Source organism: Erigeron canadensis, chromosome 3, assembly GCF_010389155.1.
Source record: "Erigeron canadensis isolate Cc75 chromosome 3, C_canadensis_v1, whole genome shotgun sequence".
NCBI lineage: Eukaryota > Viridiplantae > Streptophyta > Magnoliopsida > Asterales > Asteraceae > Erigeron > Erigeron canadensis.
This window is the reverse complement of record NC_057763.1, coordinates 28,474,496-28,491,650: the sequence shown is the minus strand read 5'-3', so window position 1 is coordinate 28,491,650 and position 17,155 is coordinate 28,474,496. Positions and strand designations below refer to the sequence as shown.

Below are 17,155 nucleotides of genomic sequence, written 5' to 3'. Positions count from 1 at the left end.
AGAGGATTAATAAGGAGGAAGTATTATGCTCAAAAAGGGAGATTAGAGGTGTCAAGTGTATCTCTAACCTTCCTATTTTAGTTATATTATAGATATATATACTAGATTGAAACCAACTCTTCATGGAAGAGTTGGCCACCAGCTGCCACTTTCTAGGAGCAACCTGGGTTCTAAGTGATTGAATTACCTTAACACTATCCCTGCTAAGGTTATGTGAGTACTAATTTGGTACATGAGATCAAATGATTCCTATCAATTTACTATTTTTTTAGATACTAGATTCACGTAAATTTATTTATTTATAACAAGGATAAAAATTCAAAAGTCCCGTTTCCCTATAAAATTGCCTCATAAGTCATATTCCCAACGAATAGTACGACTCGTGCGATACATTCACCGACCCATTTCACAATATATTAAATAAATCAAACGACTACTAACATTTGAATAACAAATTGACTAAACTATGAATATGAATTGAATACGAATAAAGTATTCAACCAAAAAAAAATAAAAAAAAAATTTCAAATTCCTAGCTATAAACTGAAACGATTAATAAACATAACGGTCATATACTAATTAATAACTCATAATCTAAAATTCAAAACTAATTAGAAGAAAACAGTCTAGATCATATCCAAATGTAGTAGTTACTATTGAATTGGATACTTGCCAGGATGATCGGCTGCTCTAAGAGTCTTGTCGATGAGTTTTTGAGCTTGACGACTACGCATTTGGATTTTAACACTGCTACTCTTATCCATTTTTGCGTACGGTTTCTTCCATTTCTTTCTCTTCAATGCTTTCATCTTCGACTTGATTGTCTCCACCAAAATCTCAAACTGATTTGCCATTAATTAGGTCTGATAATCAATTTCTGTCAATATGAATAATTGTGTGTGTGTATTTATGTATGGATTTTATGAATATGAATGTATGTGTATCAGTGTATGTGTTTTCGTAAATAGAAGAATAAGTTGCATCATATCTACGTGGTTTCTCGCTATTTGTAGACTTCTTGTTGTTGATTCAAATACATATTTTTGTTAATTTTCATTTTAGTCCTTGTAGTATGATACAATGTACATGCACAAAATATAGAGAAATGATGCATTTACAAACAAATGTTTACAAATAATATTTACAAACGTCACAAAAATGGCGAGGTTCTTTTGACTTAAATGTGTGCGGCATAAGTAAGAGTCCCGCGACCGTTTACGAACCTTATTAGAAAGATGTACGTTACCTAATGATGATTATTATCCAAGGCCTCTTTTACATACATAATTATATGTTTCAAACTACCTTATAATCATCAGGAAATTCGTAAGTTCGTTTAATAAAGCCATAAAATAAAAGAGAGAACAATTTGATGATTTTTTTTTTTTAAAACAACAAATCAAATCTGAACTTTGTGGTTTAAATGGTTTAGTTGAACTAATACTAGAAGGGTGCTTACGCGTTGCAGTGACAACGGTTTATAACGCGTAAGATGTTATAACGGTAATGAAAACTGTTTTGGTTACTTTCATGAGATGCGACGATGAGACATCTAACTGTGGTTATCATTCTAAATATAAGTCGATGATTAGACGCAAAAAATAGTAAGTGCAAAAAATCAAGTATTTTAAATATATTCGCTATGGTTATTTAGGGGTAGTTTGAAGATATTAAAAAAAATGTGAGAGACCAATTTATTTTTTAAGGGATAGATAACGTGCGACTTGGGCCCAAAAGGCCTAAATGGAAACGGACTTTACAAAATAATAAGAAAAACCTTATGGGGTTCAGGGGTTCTAATCTTTTGGGAGATTATTATAAAAGAAACATTGTGTATAAATAACCGTATGTGTTTGATTTTTTTTTTCTCTTTTAGATTCATTAGGTTATAAATGGACTGTTTATATAACGAACCAAAAGGAAACATTTTTGTAAAATATTTATTTTTTATTAAATTGAGATTTCAAAGTCAAACATAAGCAGCATAAACAAATTTATAGTGGTGTTGGTGATAGATGCAATAGTGGTGTTCTTCGAGGATTGTGTTTGTGATGATGGTTAATGATTGCAACGACAATGTCTTGAAAGACGTTCAACATAATTGCAACTTGCAAACAGCCGATTGTAATTGTTAGACTAAGAGGAGTGGTGTCGGGGAAAGGAGGGAGCGATTTGTGCCATGTGCCATGGAGGATAAAAAGAGTTGCCCCTCAAAAAGGGTGGAGATGGGTGAGTTTTTAAGTAAGGGGCAACTTGTGCCATGCGACACTTTCAATGATTGGTTTTAATGATTTATAGGAGGTAAAAGAAAAAAAAAAGGAAAAAGAGCCGTTAATGGCATGGGAAAGAGGAAAAGACATTGATTTTCGGAATGGTCAAAGAGGAGTCGGGCGAGGTGGGTGAGTCGGGCAAAAGAGAAGTCGGTGGACGGGGGTGGTGTGGGGGCCGACGTCGGGTGGAAAGGGGCGAGGGTCAGCCGAAAAATATGCCACTCCGTTTAGCCTTAGGGACAAACAAATTTGGCCAATTTTCAGCAAAAATTCAAGTATAGATGGATATAAAAATGATGTTTTCCTTATTCAAACAAGACGAGTCTTGCTAACTTAGAAATATATAGCCTATCCGGAATATCCTGTGGCCGTTTAAAACCTTCCTCCGGGTACCCCATTGATACATCTAGCCATATTCGAACTAAAGACTTCTTGTAAAAATCATACGATGTTAACCTGGAGGCCACCTCTAAGTTGGTTTGCATTGCATCCCTATTTTAAGTGTTGGTTGGTTTTCTTGCCTTGTAACAGTGAGACATAAAAACAAAACGTCAAAATTTTGATAATTAGAAGTTAGTTGCATAAATTGCATAATAATGCGAAGATTCAGCTTGTTTAAATGTAAATTTAACATGTTCTTATGTTGATAACAAACTAGTTCCATATAAATTCTTCCATGAATCATAGATTCATAGGCTTTGGCAGCGTGTGTTTAATACATTACAATTTTACAATCGTTTTCCAGTACCGTAATGGTCAAACAATTCCTTTTATATCTCAGAGATCCAGTTAAAATTCGATATTCAATCATCTTAGTAAGTTCTAATGTTTCAAACTTAAAAAAAAATCCATACAAAACGTAGTTTTACAAGCGGTCGAAAACCCAATCCCCAGTCAAAATCTCAATTCTCAAAGTACACACAAACAAAAACCAAAACAAAAACTGTACCACACAGACAGACACAAAACTAAATATTTTTGCTCACTCAAAAACTAAACCATGGCAACATCTTCCATCACTTTCCCATCTTCTTCATCATCGTCAAGTCAACCACAATATCTATCCATTTCCAAACCATCACAACATCTTTCTATTTCCGGTAACCTCTCATTTCACCAACCAAACCCCACTTTCCATCTTCAAGCTACTCGCCGTCCCACCAATTTCCCTCCTCAGGTCATTCTTTATTACTAGTATATTTACATTCTATTTTCTTATATATATTATATTGCTGTTGATGGGTTGTGTATGGATCGTTTATTAGGAAAGTGAGAATCCGGCGGTGGGTTCGAGGAATTGGAACCGGAATATTACTTTTAATGATTACGATGATGATGACGACGATGAAGATGATGACGAGGAAGAAGAAGAAGATGACAGGAGTTTGGATTTGTTGATTAAGTTTGTTGAAAATGTTTTTAAGAGGGTTTCGAAACGAGCTCGGAAAGCTGTTCGATCCGTTTTGCCTATCAATATTCCTACTAAATTGGTACTTTTTACTTTCCTTTTGTGGCTATTTCGATACATTTCTTATATTGGTATTTAGGTGGTTCTTTTTTTGTTAACTCTTTAGTTAAGGTAAGTTTGGCTCGAGTAGATAGCTAGAGACTGTAGCTAGGGCTAAATAGTTATTAGAGCAAAATTTTGAAAATGTAAAATCACACAACACTAAACAAATTAAATTCGAAATGTGAAATGCTAATTTTTCCATAAGTCTCCAAGAGTTTTGTGGACCAAACAAAGGTTATTTTTATATGGTGTTTTGATTATGGTCATTCATTTGTTTTTGTTTATGAACATAAACGAATGGACATGAACAAACTAGTTTCTTTAATGAACCAACATGAAACTGTTTTATATTTGTTTATTTTTTCGTGGACTGTTCGTTAAGTTACATAAGCGAATGCGCCGTTCGTGTTCGTTCAGTTCGTTTATAGCCTATGCAACCTTCTAAAAGATCCTCCTAGTGTTCCTCCTAATAACATGATCATGCGACCTTTCAAAATGAAAATATAAATTCCGGAGAAAAATCTAGTGGGTTACAATTCTCATTCAGTTGTGGTATTAGGAGGATTTCTAAGACGATGTTTTTAGGAGAAAGTATCATTTCTCTTATAATTTGAGCATGATATAATGCTAGTGAAGTTGGTTACTGGCTTTCTATAGTATTAATTTATACATTATTTTGGTTGTAATTAATATGTATGTGAAAACTTTGAAATGGTAGTCAGACGTGCATTAGTTTGGTACAAGATTTTCGAGGACACCATGACATTGACGGTGATAGAGAGTGGTAAATTAGTGACGTAGTAAAGTAGTGAACACTATCTACTAACATGGTAAAAAGGTTTGTTGGAAACTTGTTGGTGTTGGACTGGTGGTTGTGTATTGTTTTTGTTAAACGGTCTGAAATATGGATGATGTAAATTTGTTGCTATTAACTTATGGGCTCTAAGACCATGTAACGTTAGTCAGTGCCAGTAGTTATAGTTCTTGTTTTAAATGCCAACTTTGTTTTGTTAATTTGTTATGTTAAAACATCTGTTAACCCAGTGGAGTATAATTCTGAAAATGGGTATGAATTTTTGTGTTGAATAGTTTTGGATCTTATGATCTCACTTTTGGATTTTCCGCTCTTGATCTATCTTTGTAACTCAGTCTATGGTCAATGTCTTATACAGGTCGGATTCTCTGTTAATGGAGTTCTAATTCTGGCATTCTTTTGGATTTTAAAGGCTTTCCTTGAGGTAAGGAGTTTCAGAAATTTTTGAGTGCATTCTATCTTAAGCTATTTGTGGCAATGATGTACATAAGTACATTCATCTGAATTTATTTCACCTGACCTTCTGGCCGCTTCTATTCTGTAGGGGACGTATCAATTTATATTCGTTCTTTTTATCTGATATGAATCTACTAATTTTCCTTTCAAAACCCTTTGCTCTTTTCCTGCCAGGTTTTTCTTAGACATTATGTTTGACATGTGTTGGTTAGTTTAGTTATCTAATAGTACTTCTGTCATCCCTATCTTTTTATTTGTTAAAGTTGTTCAAATAATGTGGAGGATATGACAGAATATGATTTTAAAAACGTATTTGGCTGAACATATGATAAGAATCTGGCTTAATTTACCTTGTTCATTGCGGCTTTCGTGTTCATTGGAGACACTGAGCTTTTACTGATCAGCAATAAAGAGTGTCTGAAAGTTGAGGTGAATATGATGCAAGTTTATTTTTAGCGATAATGCATAGCCGTAGATTATTTACATATATTTCGCTAGGAAAATACATAAAATGCTTAAGATGTTCCCTTCTTTTAAATGACAGCTTTGATTTTTGGTTCAGCATAGTTGGATTAATTGCATTACCTATCACATATTAAGGTTGCCACTTCATATTATTTTTAGAATGGCAAGTATCCACACACGGATGTACACATATTTGATTTCCACAATGGGACTAGAACCTACAACCAATTAGCTGTTGGGTCACCTCAATTAGTATTGAGTTTGACTTTCTTATGAATCCTTGGGGATTGTGGTAATAACCTAGTATAATATATGTGTTTTTACATAATGCAGATCCTAACAATAACCATTGTTGGTTTTACTTTTTGGACTTTCTTGTTTTCGTTATCGGAAATATTTCCTTTCCCTGTCTTGTGGTCTAGTTTCATATCTTATTTTCTTAGAATTTAGTCAGTCTCTCGTTATTTTAGTTTTTAGACAAATAGTCTTGATTTATAGTACATGTATCTATTAAGAGAACATGCAAACTTATCCTGGATAACAAATGGTAAAACCTTTTTCTGTTCTTAGACCAGGTTTTAAAACTTGCTAGGTGCTACTTGAGCTATTGTGGACCTTGTAGCATGTGCCTATGTGGGAAATTTTGGCATGGAATTTTTTTATTTTAATATCCACATTAGTTGGAATTTAATATAGGTTTCTTGGGTAACAGTTATAAACATGGTTGTTTCTACTTATTCTAGCTGAAACACTATTTAAGATCCTCGTTGCTGACTGACTTTAACCTAGTTTTTGAGCAGGCTGGTTTGGCTTTACTCACCTCGGACATATGCCGATTAGCGGTTACCCAGTGATTACCCGGCCTAGTAATTTCCAAGTTTTACAACAATGGTCTTGGATACTTACTAGTTGTAGTGTTACTTTTAAACATTTGACAATAATAATCCAGTGTATCTTAATATGTTGACTTAGGTATCGTAACTCTAAATCGAATTACATTTTTCAGCAAACATAATAGTTTCTGTGACTCAAGGTCGTCCATTGACTGTTTTTGAATTATTTTACGACCTTTACCTTGCTTACCTTGCTAGAGCAATTTCTTCACTCGCTTTTGTTAGTTTCAGTAGTCTTAGGAGTTTTCACATCTTTGTAAAGAATCACACAAAAGACCCCCAAAAACTGAATTCTTCCCTGTTTCTGACTGAAGCCAGCTGGGGTATCAAGGTTTCTTCTAAGCTTTTATAAGTCCAACATGCGCTGTATGGCATCTACTTTAGCTGGTAAAATGGACTGGTCCTTTGGGTTTGGTAACAGTCAAGCAGGATGGTTTTTAAAATTTGTTCAAAGAGATCTGGTTGGGATGCTGTAAAACTTTTTGGTCTATATTTTTGAATCTTATAAATAGTATAAAGCTTATATTAGACATGATAACAGAAGTTATTATAATAGTTATGATCCAACTTTTCTTTGTAAAACAACTTAAAAAGGTTATAAACAATTCATCATGTTACTAATCTACTTTTAAGCTGAATCCATTTCTAGTTTATTTTGTTTTATAAAAATTCATCATTTTCACATATTAGCATTAAAATAGATACTCGGTAAGCCAGTTTCCACAAAAACTGGTTGAATTGTCACAACTCACAAGTGGTATCTACTGTCAGAACTGCCTTATTGCTAGCATTTATATTTGTACAACCTTATAAGCAAGCAAATTACCCAAGTGTTGCAACAAGTATCATAATTCTGGTTTACTGGATTATGGCTTAACTCTGTTTCCTTTGACATGAACTTAGCATTGTTACCGCTTTAAGAAAGCATGATATGAGATATAATGATCCATTGGTTGGACTATAAACACATTTTGCCAATATACTAATGTTATTTCGTTACCACATTTACTCGCAATATGAACCATACTTAAAGGAGTTTATGTTAACATGTTGAGGATACCATACTCATTATCTCCATTCTATACCATTTTTTGTAGGTAGTTTGTACTCTTGGAAGTGTAGTTTTTGTGAGCATATTACTGGTCCGTGGGGTATGGACTGGAATATCTTACTTTCAAGATGGTCGTTATCGAAGGACAAATGATTATGACGGTGATAATCAGGCGTGGACTGGAACCCAGCCAACTTGAATCATGCGTCAGAATGTAGCTGCAAGTCGACACTCTGACATTCAGTAATCTACACTGATTATATTATCAACCCAAAATTAATCCTTAAAGAAAATAAGCTATCATCTTCCAGATTTCTGATGATTATGATACATACAATCATATGACCTTCTCCTTTGCTTGAATGAGCCTTGATTAGGTAGAAATAGTGAATACGAGATATATCTTTATTCTTATATGAATTTATACACAAACACACGTGTCAATCTCTGTTAACGTATAGGAGGCCTTCTCCTTTGTTACGATGAGCTTCATGTGGCCTGCTAATCTTTCATCCAGTGGCATGTAGATCTAATACATAAACCATTTTAAACATAGATATTCTTAATTTTGTTTGGTCATTTTTTAAAGAGACTTAAGACGGGCTGCATTCTCTTGCATCTCATTTCGAGCATATATGTTGAACATTATTAATGGCATTCCGGTGATTCAATTTTTACTTGCGTTATAAACTTAGTACATGTTAGATGCTCTAACTGCGTATTTACTGCCACTAAACCCAGCTCAAGTACCGCTTAATGGGCGAACAACCCAACTCTTGGAACATACCACAGGTCGACAGCCCCATGTGGTGAAACGCTGACATCGAGTTGCCAAACCTTTTTGTCGATATCTTCTCAATCTGTTGGAGCTCTTGTATACGGTGTTTGATGCATGATGATCAGGACAGGATAGGAGCGGTAATTTTTAAACAAGCCTACATACACATACAAGTTTAAACTATGATTGTTCTGGGCAATCTGCAATGTGTATTTGTCATTATTAAATGGAAAATGATCGATCATTTTAAATATTAGCCTAAAAATCTTAGTAAAAACTTATGAATGTGACAAGTAGATTTCACTTAAACTCTTTTCTAATTTTTTCCCTTGAATTTCTACATGTAAATTTTTAGGCTAATGAATTAGAAAGATTAATCATTCCTCTTATTAAATAAGAACCAAAGTTCTATTTTCTAATAAATTAAACCTTTCTTTTTATTCAACCTAACCTAACTCATAATATACAAGTTTCCTCTTAGATTTTGACTCCTTAACCTTCACGGTGGTTGTGATTTGGCCTTTCTTCCAAATGTCAATTGATGTTATCTTGAATTGGAATAACAGGTCATTGTTTTCATATCTTTCTAATGGAAGGTGATATATACATGTTACAATCTTCTAAAGTTTTAATCTCTTTCAAGTTCTATAAATGCAACATAATATTGAAATTTTTATTTTTCCTAGTTGGGGGACCTTTAATCATGTTTGAAATATTTTGATTGGTTCAATTTTATCAACTTTAAGAGCGTGTTTAGTTGCGTAAAACATCAATTGTTTTTCATTTTTTATTTTACAAGCAAACATGAAAAAACAAAAGCCATGTTCTAATCATAATGTTTTAAGAAATCTTTGAAGAAAAAAAAAACAATGTTTTTCACAAGTAAAAAACTTAAAAATATCTTTTTATTGTTTTTCATTTTCCATTTCTATTTTACATATCCCCTTTGCTTTTCATCTATAAGACCATTCTTAATCGTTTATATCTTTCACCTACAATTTCATGACACGTGAGTTTCACTTATTCATCACCTACTTTGTAATCTCTTAACCATTCACTTCAAATTTAATATTTTAATCTACCCCACAATACACCACCTATCCAATCAAAATAAAACAAACAATATAAAACAAAGACATAACCCCAACTACCATAGATGAACGCATTCACCTTTCTTTCATCACCTACTTCTTTTACCTACACCCCTTAACCATTCACCCACTTCACCTTCCCTCTTCACGTACCTTTAACAATGATCTTAGACATTTTCTATAAATATGTTATCTAGTTCTCTAAAATAGAAAATGAAAATGGTATTATCTAATTTAAACACATTTTTAAGTTTTCATTTGTTTTTTCAGAAATAGAAAACCCTTTCATTTTCTAAAAAGTTACAAATGGAAAAATAGAAAACATTTTTCAAAACCAAACGTGCCATAAGTATTTCAACTTTGGAAGCTTATACTCCGTGGTTATGAAGATTAGTAATCTGAACAACTTATTAAATTAATTATTAAGCTCGTTTTTGAAAAGGATCTGTTAACTAGTGACCCGCGCATCCAGCAGATTTAGTCCAATGATTAGAAAGCTCCTTTGTGATGTTGAGGTCTCCGAATTGAATCTTAAAAGGGCAGGGTTTTATCCCTTAGTAGTGTCGCACCTTCGGGAGATTAGTTAGAGAGTTTTTCATCCTACCAGGTTTTTTTCTTTGGAGGGGAAAGGGGGGGGGGGGGGGTTTGAGAAGGTCACTTAACATCTTTGTTTCGAATGCCGGTTTGACGCCTTATGCCCTTGTCTTTCGAAAAGGAAAGACTAGTGACCCGCGTATTAGTTATAATGCATTTTATTAACTCTAATTTTCTTAAAAAATGAAAATTTGTATTTTTTAAAAATATAACTATTAAGCTGAATAATGATTATTAATAAATTTTCCGATTATCTAAAGAAAATGAAATATTATATAGAGTAAATTACACTTTTCGTCTAAAGTTGGCACGTTTTGCACTTTTCATCCCTTAAGTGAAAAAATTACATTTTTGATCTTAAACTTGGCAGAATTTTGCAATCGACGTCCCTTGGCCATACGACGTTAAGTTTCAGCCGTTAAGTCCCACACGTGCAAAACACGTGAGGACTAAAAGTGCAAAAGGTGACTAGTTCAGGGATAAAAACTGAAATTTACATTATATATTGTCATCATCTTCATCTTCTCCGGCTGAGTGGTCGGAAAATTCGTCGGGAAACTTAAAATCCCGATATCTCACTCGTTTCTTCGAATTAGACCATGAAACACCACCAAACTTCTCAAAATTAATTTCCGCACGAATCCTAACCAAAAGATTTCAGATTCAACACTTGCCAGAAAACTTAAAACACCGTGGTCACAAAAACCGAGCTTAATAAAGTAACCCGCCCTCCAATTAGATAAAACCAAGGCCATCCATAACGAGAGTCGTGCCTACACTAAATCAAATACTGGTTTCCAACTCTTGAATTAATACCTTAAGACCCAAATACGTGAAAGGAAAAGTATGACTTACAATGTAGTTTATCCGCTAGCTCAGAAATTTCGTGTCATCAACACTTCTTCCATAAAGATTAGACTTGTAGAAATTTATTTTTAACCCCAAAACAAGAAAAAAGACTCTCATAAGTCTAGTGATACACTTCACATTGGATTTAGATCAAGCAACAAAACGTCATGGTTTCATATTACTGATCTTCTGTCTCAAATCGATCTAGAAATCACAAGATTTTATTCGCGATAGAATTCTGAGCATGTTGATGTGATGATTTCTTCATTTCGTTGAGTGTGGTCGGCAGTTTGTTTTCCGGCGAGATTTTGAGTTTTCCGGCAAGTGTTGAATCTGAAATCTTTTGGTTAGGATTCGTGCGAAAATTAATTTTGAGAAGTTTGGTGGTTGTTTCGTGGTCTAATTCGAAGAAAATGAGTGAGATATCGACATTTTATGTTTTCCGGTGAATTTTCCGGCCACTCAGCTGGAGAAGATGAAGATGATGACAATATATAATGTAAATTTCAGTTTTCGTCCTTGAACTAGTCACCTTTTGCACTTTTCGTCCTTCATGTGTTTTGCACGTGTGGGACTTAACGGCTGAAAGTTAACGCCGTATGGCCAAAGGACGTCGATTGTAAAATTATGTCAAGTTTAAAGTCAAAATTGTAATTTTTTCACTTAAGGGATGAAAAGTGAAACATGTGTCAACTTTAGGGACGAAAAATGTACACAACAACAACAACAGGACCCAATCCCTGCGCGGAGTATGAGGGAGGTAAGCTGTAAACAGTCTTACCTCTACACAAATGTAGAGAGACTACTTCCATAGGGACCTCCGGCCACAAAGGAGTGCAAGACGGAAAATGAAAAATGTATAGAAAATCATACGTATCTGCCGAAAAATGTAATTTACTCTATTATATATTGAAATGCATTATAACAAGTGAGTTGATACATAAATTTTCAAAATAATAATAAAAAAAATCAGATATTAAAAAACGAAGAAACCTTAACCCTGGTTAACACTAATTGCCGTCCACAACACAATACTCTATTAACCGCAGTTAAATAATCGACAAACTGACTTGTAGTGTACTCATAGCAAGTTAAAAGTTATATCCCCACTATAAATACCAACACAAAAACCCTGAAAAACACACACATACACATCTGGTCTCACCAGGCGTCTTGATAAACGCCTTTTGATTCTATTCTATATTCATTTTGTTTGAATCATCAATTTTCATTAAAAAAAAAAAAAGTAATCGAAAATGAGAGAATGCATATCGATTCACATCGGTCAGGCCGGTATTCAAGTCGGTAACGCCTGTTGGGAACTCTACTGTCTTGAGCACGGCATTCAGGTCTCCTTCACTCCTTTTTTTTATTATTATCTATATCTATATATATGTATATAATTGTGTGTGTATATGCTAGATCTGAATTTGTATGTATAGATTAACTGTAGATCTGATGTTTTTAGACTATATATATGTTATAGTTTAAAGTAAACATGTATATAGATATATATATATATAGATATAAATGTATACAAGGATTTTGTAGGTGAAAAGTATGTGTGTTATTTGTGTGTGTGTATATGACACTCTCAGGTTTTAAATCTTACTAATTAATGTTGACAACATACATTTTGTCACAATTTTGTAACTTAATTAACTAATTTATTTCAACTTGTATTTTTTTTAAATTTTGATTATGAAAATCTCAAACTTTTTTTTTTTATATAGAATAAATGATTTTTATTGAGTATGAACTATCAACTGATCACATGTTAAGTTGTCTATAAAAAGAGTTACTGTATTTTGTCCACATAAAAATTTGTCTAATATAGCTAGTAGTGAATGATGTTTACTCGCGCCATATATCGCGCTGACATTAGGCTAGTATGTTTTTGTGAAGTTTTTTTCGTGATTGTTGATTTGTTTTGACTCAAATTACGTATAAAATTTAGATTGATTAATTTTGGGATTAAAACTTGTCTATTTATTTGACAAAATAAAATTATGAAGAGATTTATAACCAAGAGAGGTCAATTTTTTTAAAACATATCTTTGTTTTGACACTTTTAAAAAAAAATTTTTTTTTTAAAAAACATATCATGTTAAATTGTTTTTTGTATGTATTACTGTATTAGACTCTTTGTCAACACTTTGAGGGACCAACTTTTGTCTTCTGTTGTAATGAAAAATGTCGTTTTTTGTTGTATGTTTGGTCTGAAACTGATGATTTGAATTTTGCTCGAGCGCAGCCTGATGGCCAGATGCCAAGTGACAAGACTGTTGGTGGAGGTGATGATGCTTTCAACACTTTTTTCAGTGAAACCGGTGCAGGGAAGCATGTCCCTCGTGCTGTCTTTGTTGATCTTGAGCCAACTGTGATTGATGAAATCAGGACTGGAACTTATCGCCAGCTTTTCCACCCTGAACAGCTGATCAGTGGCAAAGAAGATGCTGCCAATAACTTTGCTCGTGGACACTACACAAGTAAGAATTATAAAAGTATTTTATAATTGGCAACGAAGATGCTGCCATTATATTTGTTTATATTCCGGTTTTATTTTTTTAGTTTAGACTTTAGAATGACAACTGAGATTATAAAACATTTGTGTTTCAGTTGGGAAAGAGATCGTTGATCTGTGCTTGGACCGTATCAGAAAGCTAGCTGACAACTGCACTGGTCTCCAAGGCTTTCTTGTTTTCAACGCTGTTGGTGGTGGTACTGGCTCTGGTTTGGGTTCCCTTCTCTTGGAACGTCTTTCTGTTGACTATGGAAAGAAGTCCAAGCTTGGGTTTACCGTGTATCCATCCCCACAGGTCTCCACCTCAGTTGTTGAGCCCTACAACAGTGTCTTGTCCACTCACTCCCTCTTGGAACACACGGATGTTGCCATTCTTCTCGACAATGAAGCTATCTATGACATCTGCAGGCGCTCTCTTGACATTGAGCGTCCCACTTATACCAACCTCAATCGCCTTGTATCTCAGGTAATACTAACAAAAGTTTGTGTTTACATTATTCTTTAAAATTATTCTTTGGCTAATGATGAACCTGTTTTATGGCTTCTGTAGGTTATCTCATCTTTGACTGCATCTTTGAGGTTTGATGGAGCCTTGAACGTTGATGTGACAGAATTCCAGACCAACTTGGTTCCATACCCGAGGATCCATTTCATGCTTTCGTCCTATGCTCCTGTGATCTCAGCCGAAAAGGCTTACCACGAGCAACTATCAGTTGCTGAGATCACCAACAGTGCATTTGAGCCATCTTCCATGATGGCCAAATGTGATCCACGTCATGGAAAGTACATGGCATGTTGTCTCATGTACCGTGGTGATGTTGTCCCTAAGGATGTGAATGCTGCTGTTGCAACAATCAAGACCAAGAGAACCATCCAGTTTGTGGACTGGTGCCCGACTGGGTTCAAGTGTGGTATCAACTACCAGCCACCAACTGTAGTACCTGGAGGTGACCTGGCTAAGGTTCAAAGGGCGGTTTGTATGATTTCCAACTCGACTAGTGTTGCAGAGGTGTTTTCTCGCATTGACCACAAGTTTGATCTCATGTATGCTAAGCGTGCTTTTGTTCACTGGTATGTTGGTGAGGGAATGGAGGAAGGAGAGTTCTCTGAGGCTCGTGAGGATCTTGCTGCTCTTGAAAAGGATTATGAAGAGGTTGGTGCCGAGGGCGCTGAGGATGAGGGCGATGAAGGAGACGAATACTAGAGCTCTACAGTTGTGTTTTTTTGTGGTTGTTTGATGTCTTTTGTTGATGCTATGGACCTATGTTTGTTGTGTTTCAATGTGTTTGTGACGTGTGTGATGAATGACTAGACTATCTTCAAATCCTTATTGTTAATTTCAACCTCTTTTGCAATCCTTGCATATTCTACTTTATTTATTTGTTTATTTTATTTTTATTTTTTATTTTAATCTCCAACAGGTTTTAAACACATTTTGGTGACAAGTCAAATTCGATTTATTTCATGGTTTGGATGAGTATCAAACTTTATAACCACCCAAATTTAACGAAATAATATCCATTTCATTTATGTTTGATGTTTTATTTGCAAATATTCATGACATATCTACCAATATACTAAAACATGATTAAGACTTTTATTAATGGATATGGGTTTTTGTGAAAACCAGAAAACAAATGTAAGCCGTTGGATCAGATCTAATGTAAGGCCAAGATCATTTTAAAAAAAACAACACGGAGGGGCAAAAAGGTAAATTTACACGCCATATATAAACCCAAAAACACACACTGCTCCTCCTTCCTTCTCGTTTTCTCCGGCGATGAAAACCCTAGATGAAAGAAACCACCGCCGGAAATTCCTATTTGACAAACTACACGGCGTCATCGCCGTCGGAAATCAACATCAAACAATCTCCACGCCGTTATCTTCATCTTCCTTCGGTCTATTTTGTACGATTCGTGTTGTTGATCGGCGCCGGAAAATTAACCTTCAATTAACCTTGCCGCCGTCAATAAAAACAGTAACTGATTCCAGATTGTTAATCAATGGAGAAAGACGACGTGATAAGCGATGAGGAACCCGAACAAATAGTATACGGTAACTGAATCTGAAACACAAGCTGTTTGTATATGTTTATACTGTTTATATTGTTTATCGTTGATCAATCCGAATCACTAGGTGTTTGTGTCGCTTAATGACAGTTAGATTTCATGTAATTGTGATAATTTTTAGGTTTGATTCAAACTCTTTGATACTCAATATGCTTAGAATGAGAAACACAAGTTGTTTGTACGTTTTAATGGATTCAATGAAAGACAGATTGTATCGAATAACATTATTAATCGTATTTTATTGCTTAATGACAGTTAGATTTAGCGAAACTGTGATTATTCGTAGTTTTGAATAAAACTGATTGTTTGTAGAGTGTGAAACACAAGATGCTTGTATAGGTTAATGTTGTTCCTAATACATGTTACCTACTCTCTATGTTTTTTTCTCAAGTGGTCAAAGTTTTCTCTTTATAACCTGCATATTTGGAGTTTGGATCATGTACCAGTGGGTTGCGCCATTTTTTTCGCAGTATTGTGAGCTTTTAATTAACTATGAAAAAGTTTGTCTAAATTGACAAAACAGAAAAACCACACCATGTTCTTTGCTCTAGAGTTTGAAAAGACCATTTAGTTGGCATATTTAAAAAGAAAAAAGAAATCGGCTAATTGGCATTGAGAGGTGCCCGCTGTCGAAAAATGGGAGAGGTCTTATGTGCATTTACCCGAACCACAATTTTTAGTCGGTATGCTTTCCCTCTTGTGAAGATTAATCTCTTTAATTATACTTGTAACGCGAATTGCTGATCTATTTGCTTTGGAGTATATAATTAGGGCTGAATGTGCATGCAATCCTGTTCGATACTTTGTTATCGCATCAACCCAGAGATCTGGAAGTGACTGCCTTGGGCCTATTTTAGCTTAGGTCCGGTTCTGGTTATGTTTAGAAAGCCTAACTGGTTTTATATGTGATATATCAACCTGACTACTGGGTTATGCAGGATACGATACCTAAGTTGCGTGGTACTCCATTTATTGATAGGTTGCAAAAGGCTCAAGCCGAGGATCGACTTCTTCTTTAGCGGTATTATATATGATATATCAACCTGACTACTGTTACTAATTTGAAACCAAAGATATGCATATATTTATTATACAGAAATTTGGTCGATAATTATATTTGATGTCGATAGAAAGTTTTGTAGTCAAAGTATATGACTAATTAAGAGGCTGTTACTAATTAGCAGGAAGAAACTCGGAAAGATACCACTGCCACGTATAGGATTGGATCGTCAACCTTCAAGCCATTCTGAAGGACAAAAGCTCCAGTCTTAGGTATTAACAGAGTTAAACATTTTCAAGAATGAATGAATATATGTTTGCTTGGCTGCTTTTGTACTTAGAACAATCTTAAATACCCCTTGTTTATGCTAAAGAAAACAACATGAAAAATGCTAAAAGGGAGCTACAGACCATTATGGCTAAGCTCCATCTAATGAGGAGTCTTTATAATATAAGCTTGAAAATCTTAAGGTAATTGGGTTGAAGCTACATGCAACTACAGTAATTGATTGATGCAAAACCTTGACGTTTTTCTCAATACTTTCATAGATAAGGACCTATATTCCTTAAAAATGAGTTACAGCATGGCAACTCTGTTTTGTTTCTGCGATTAAATAGTAATTAAGAGAGTTGTTCAGGATTATTAAGAGAAATAGTTCTGAATGATAGTGGTCGCGTTCTGAAAAGCTTCTTTGTATTTTGATATATGTAGGGCCTGTTGCACCTCAAGTTTTAAACTATGTATGTTTTTTAATAAATCTGCCAAGGGTTTTGTTTTATTAATGTTGT

At 34.4% G+C, this 17,155-nt stretch overlaps 3 protein-coding genes across 3 annotated transcripts; 2 read left to right on the top strand and 1 right to left on the bottom strand.

Annotated features, from left to right (window-relative positions):
• Nucleotides 1-653: 653 nt before the first annotated feature.
• LOC122591842 lies at nucleotides 654-854 on the bottom strand. The gene has a single exon (XM_043764072.1). The coding sequence runs from the start codon at nucleotides 852-854 to the stop codon at nucleotides 654-656; it is 201 nt and encodes a 66-aa protein (XP_043620007.1).
• Nucleotides 855-3,192: 2,338 nt separating this feature from the next.
• LOC122593391 (protein SHORT HYPOCOTYL IN WHITE LIGHT 1) lies at nucleotides 3,193-8,012 on the top strand. Its single transcript, XM_043765790.1, has 4 exons — nucleotides 3,193-3,447; nucleotides 3,536-3,760; nucleotides 4,953-5,018; nucleotides 7,506-8,012. The coding sequence occupies exons 1-4, from the start codon at nucleotides 3,271-3,273 to the stop codon at nucleotides 7,656-7,658; spliced, it is 621 nt and encodes a 206-aa protein (XP_043621725.1). The 5' UTR covers nucleotides 3,193-3,270; the 3' UTR covers nucleotides 7,659-8,012.
• A 3,898-nt stretch (nucleotides 8,013-11,910) lies between these two features.
• On the top strand, nucleotides 11,911-14,670 carry LOC122590842 (tubulin alpha chain). The gene is made up of 4 exons (XM_043763018.1): nucleotides 11,911-12,120; nucleotides 13,026-13,260; nucleotides 13,391-13,761; nucleotides 13,846-14,670. The coding sequence occupies exons 1-4, from the start codon at nucleotides 12,028-12,030 to the stop codon at nucleotides 14,497-14,499; spliced, it is 1,353 nt and encodes a 450-aa protein (XP_043618953.1). The 5' UTR covers nucleotides 11,911-12,027; the 3' UTR covers nucleotides 14,500-14,670.
• The last annotated feature ends 2,485 nt before the right edge of the window (nucleotides 14,671-17,155 follow it).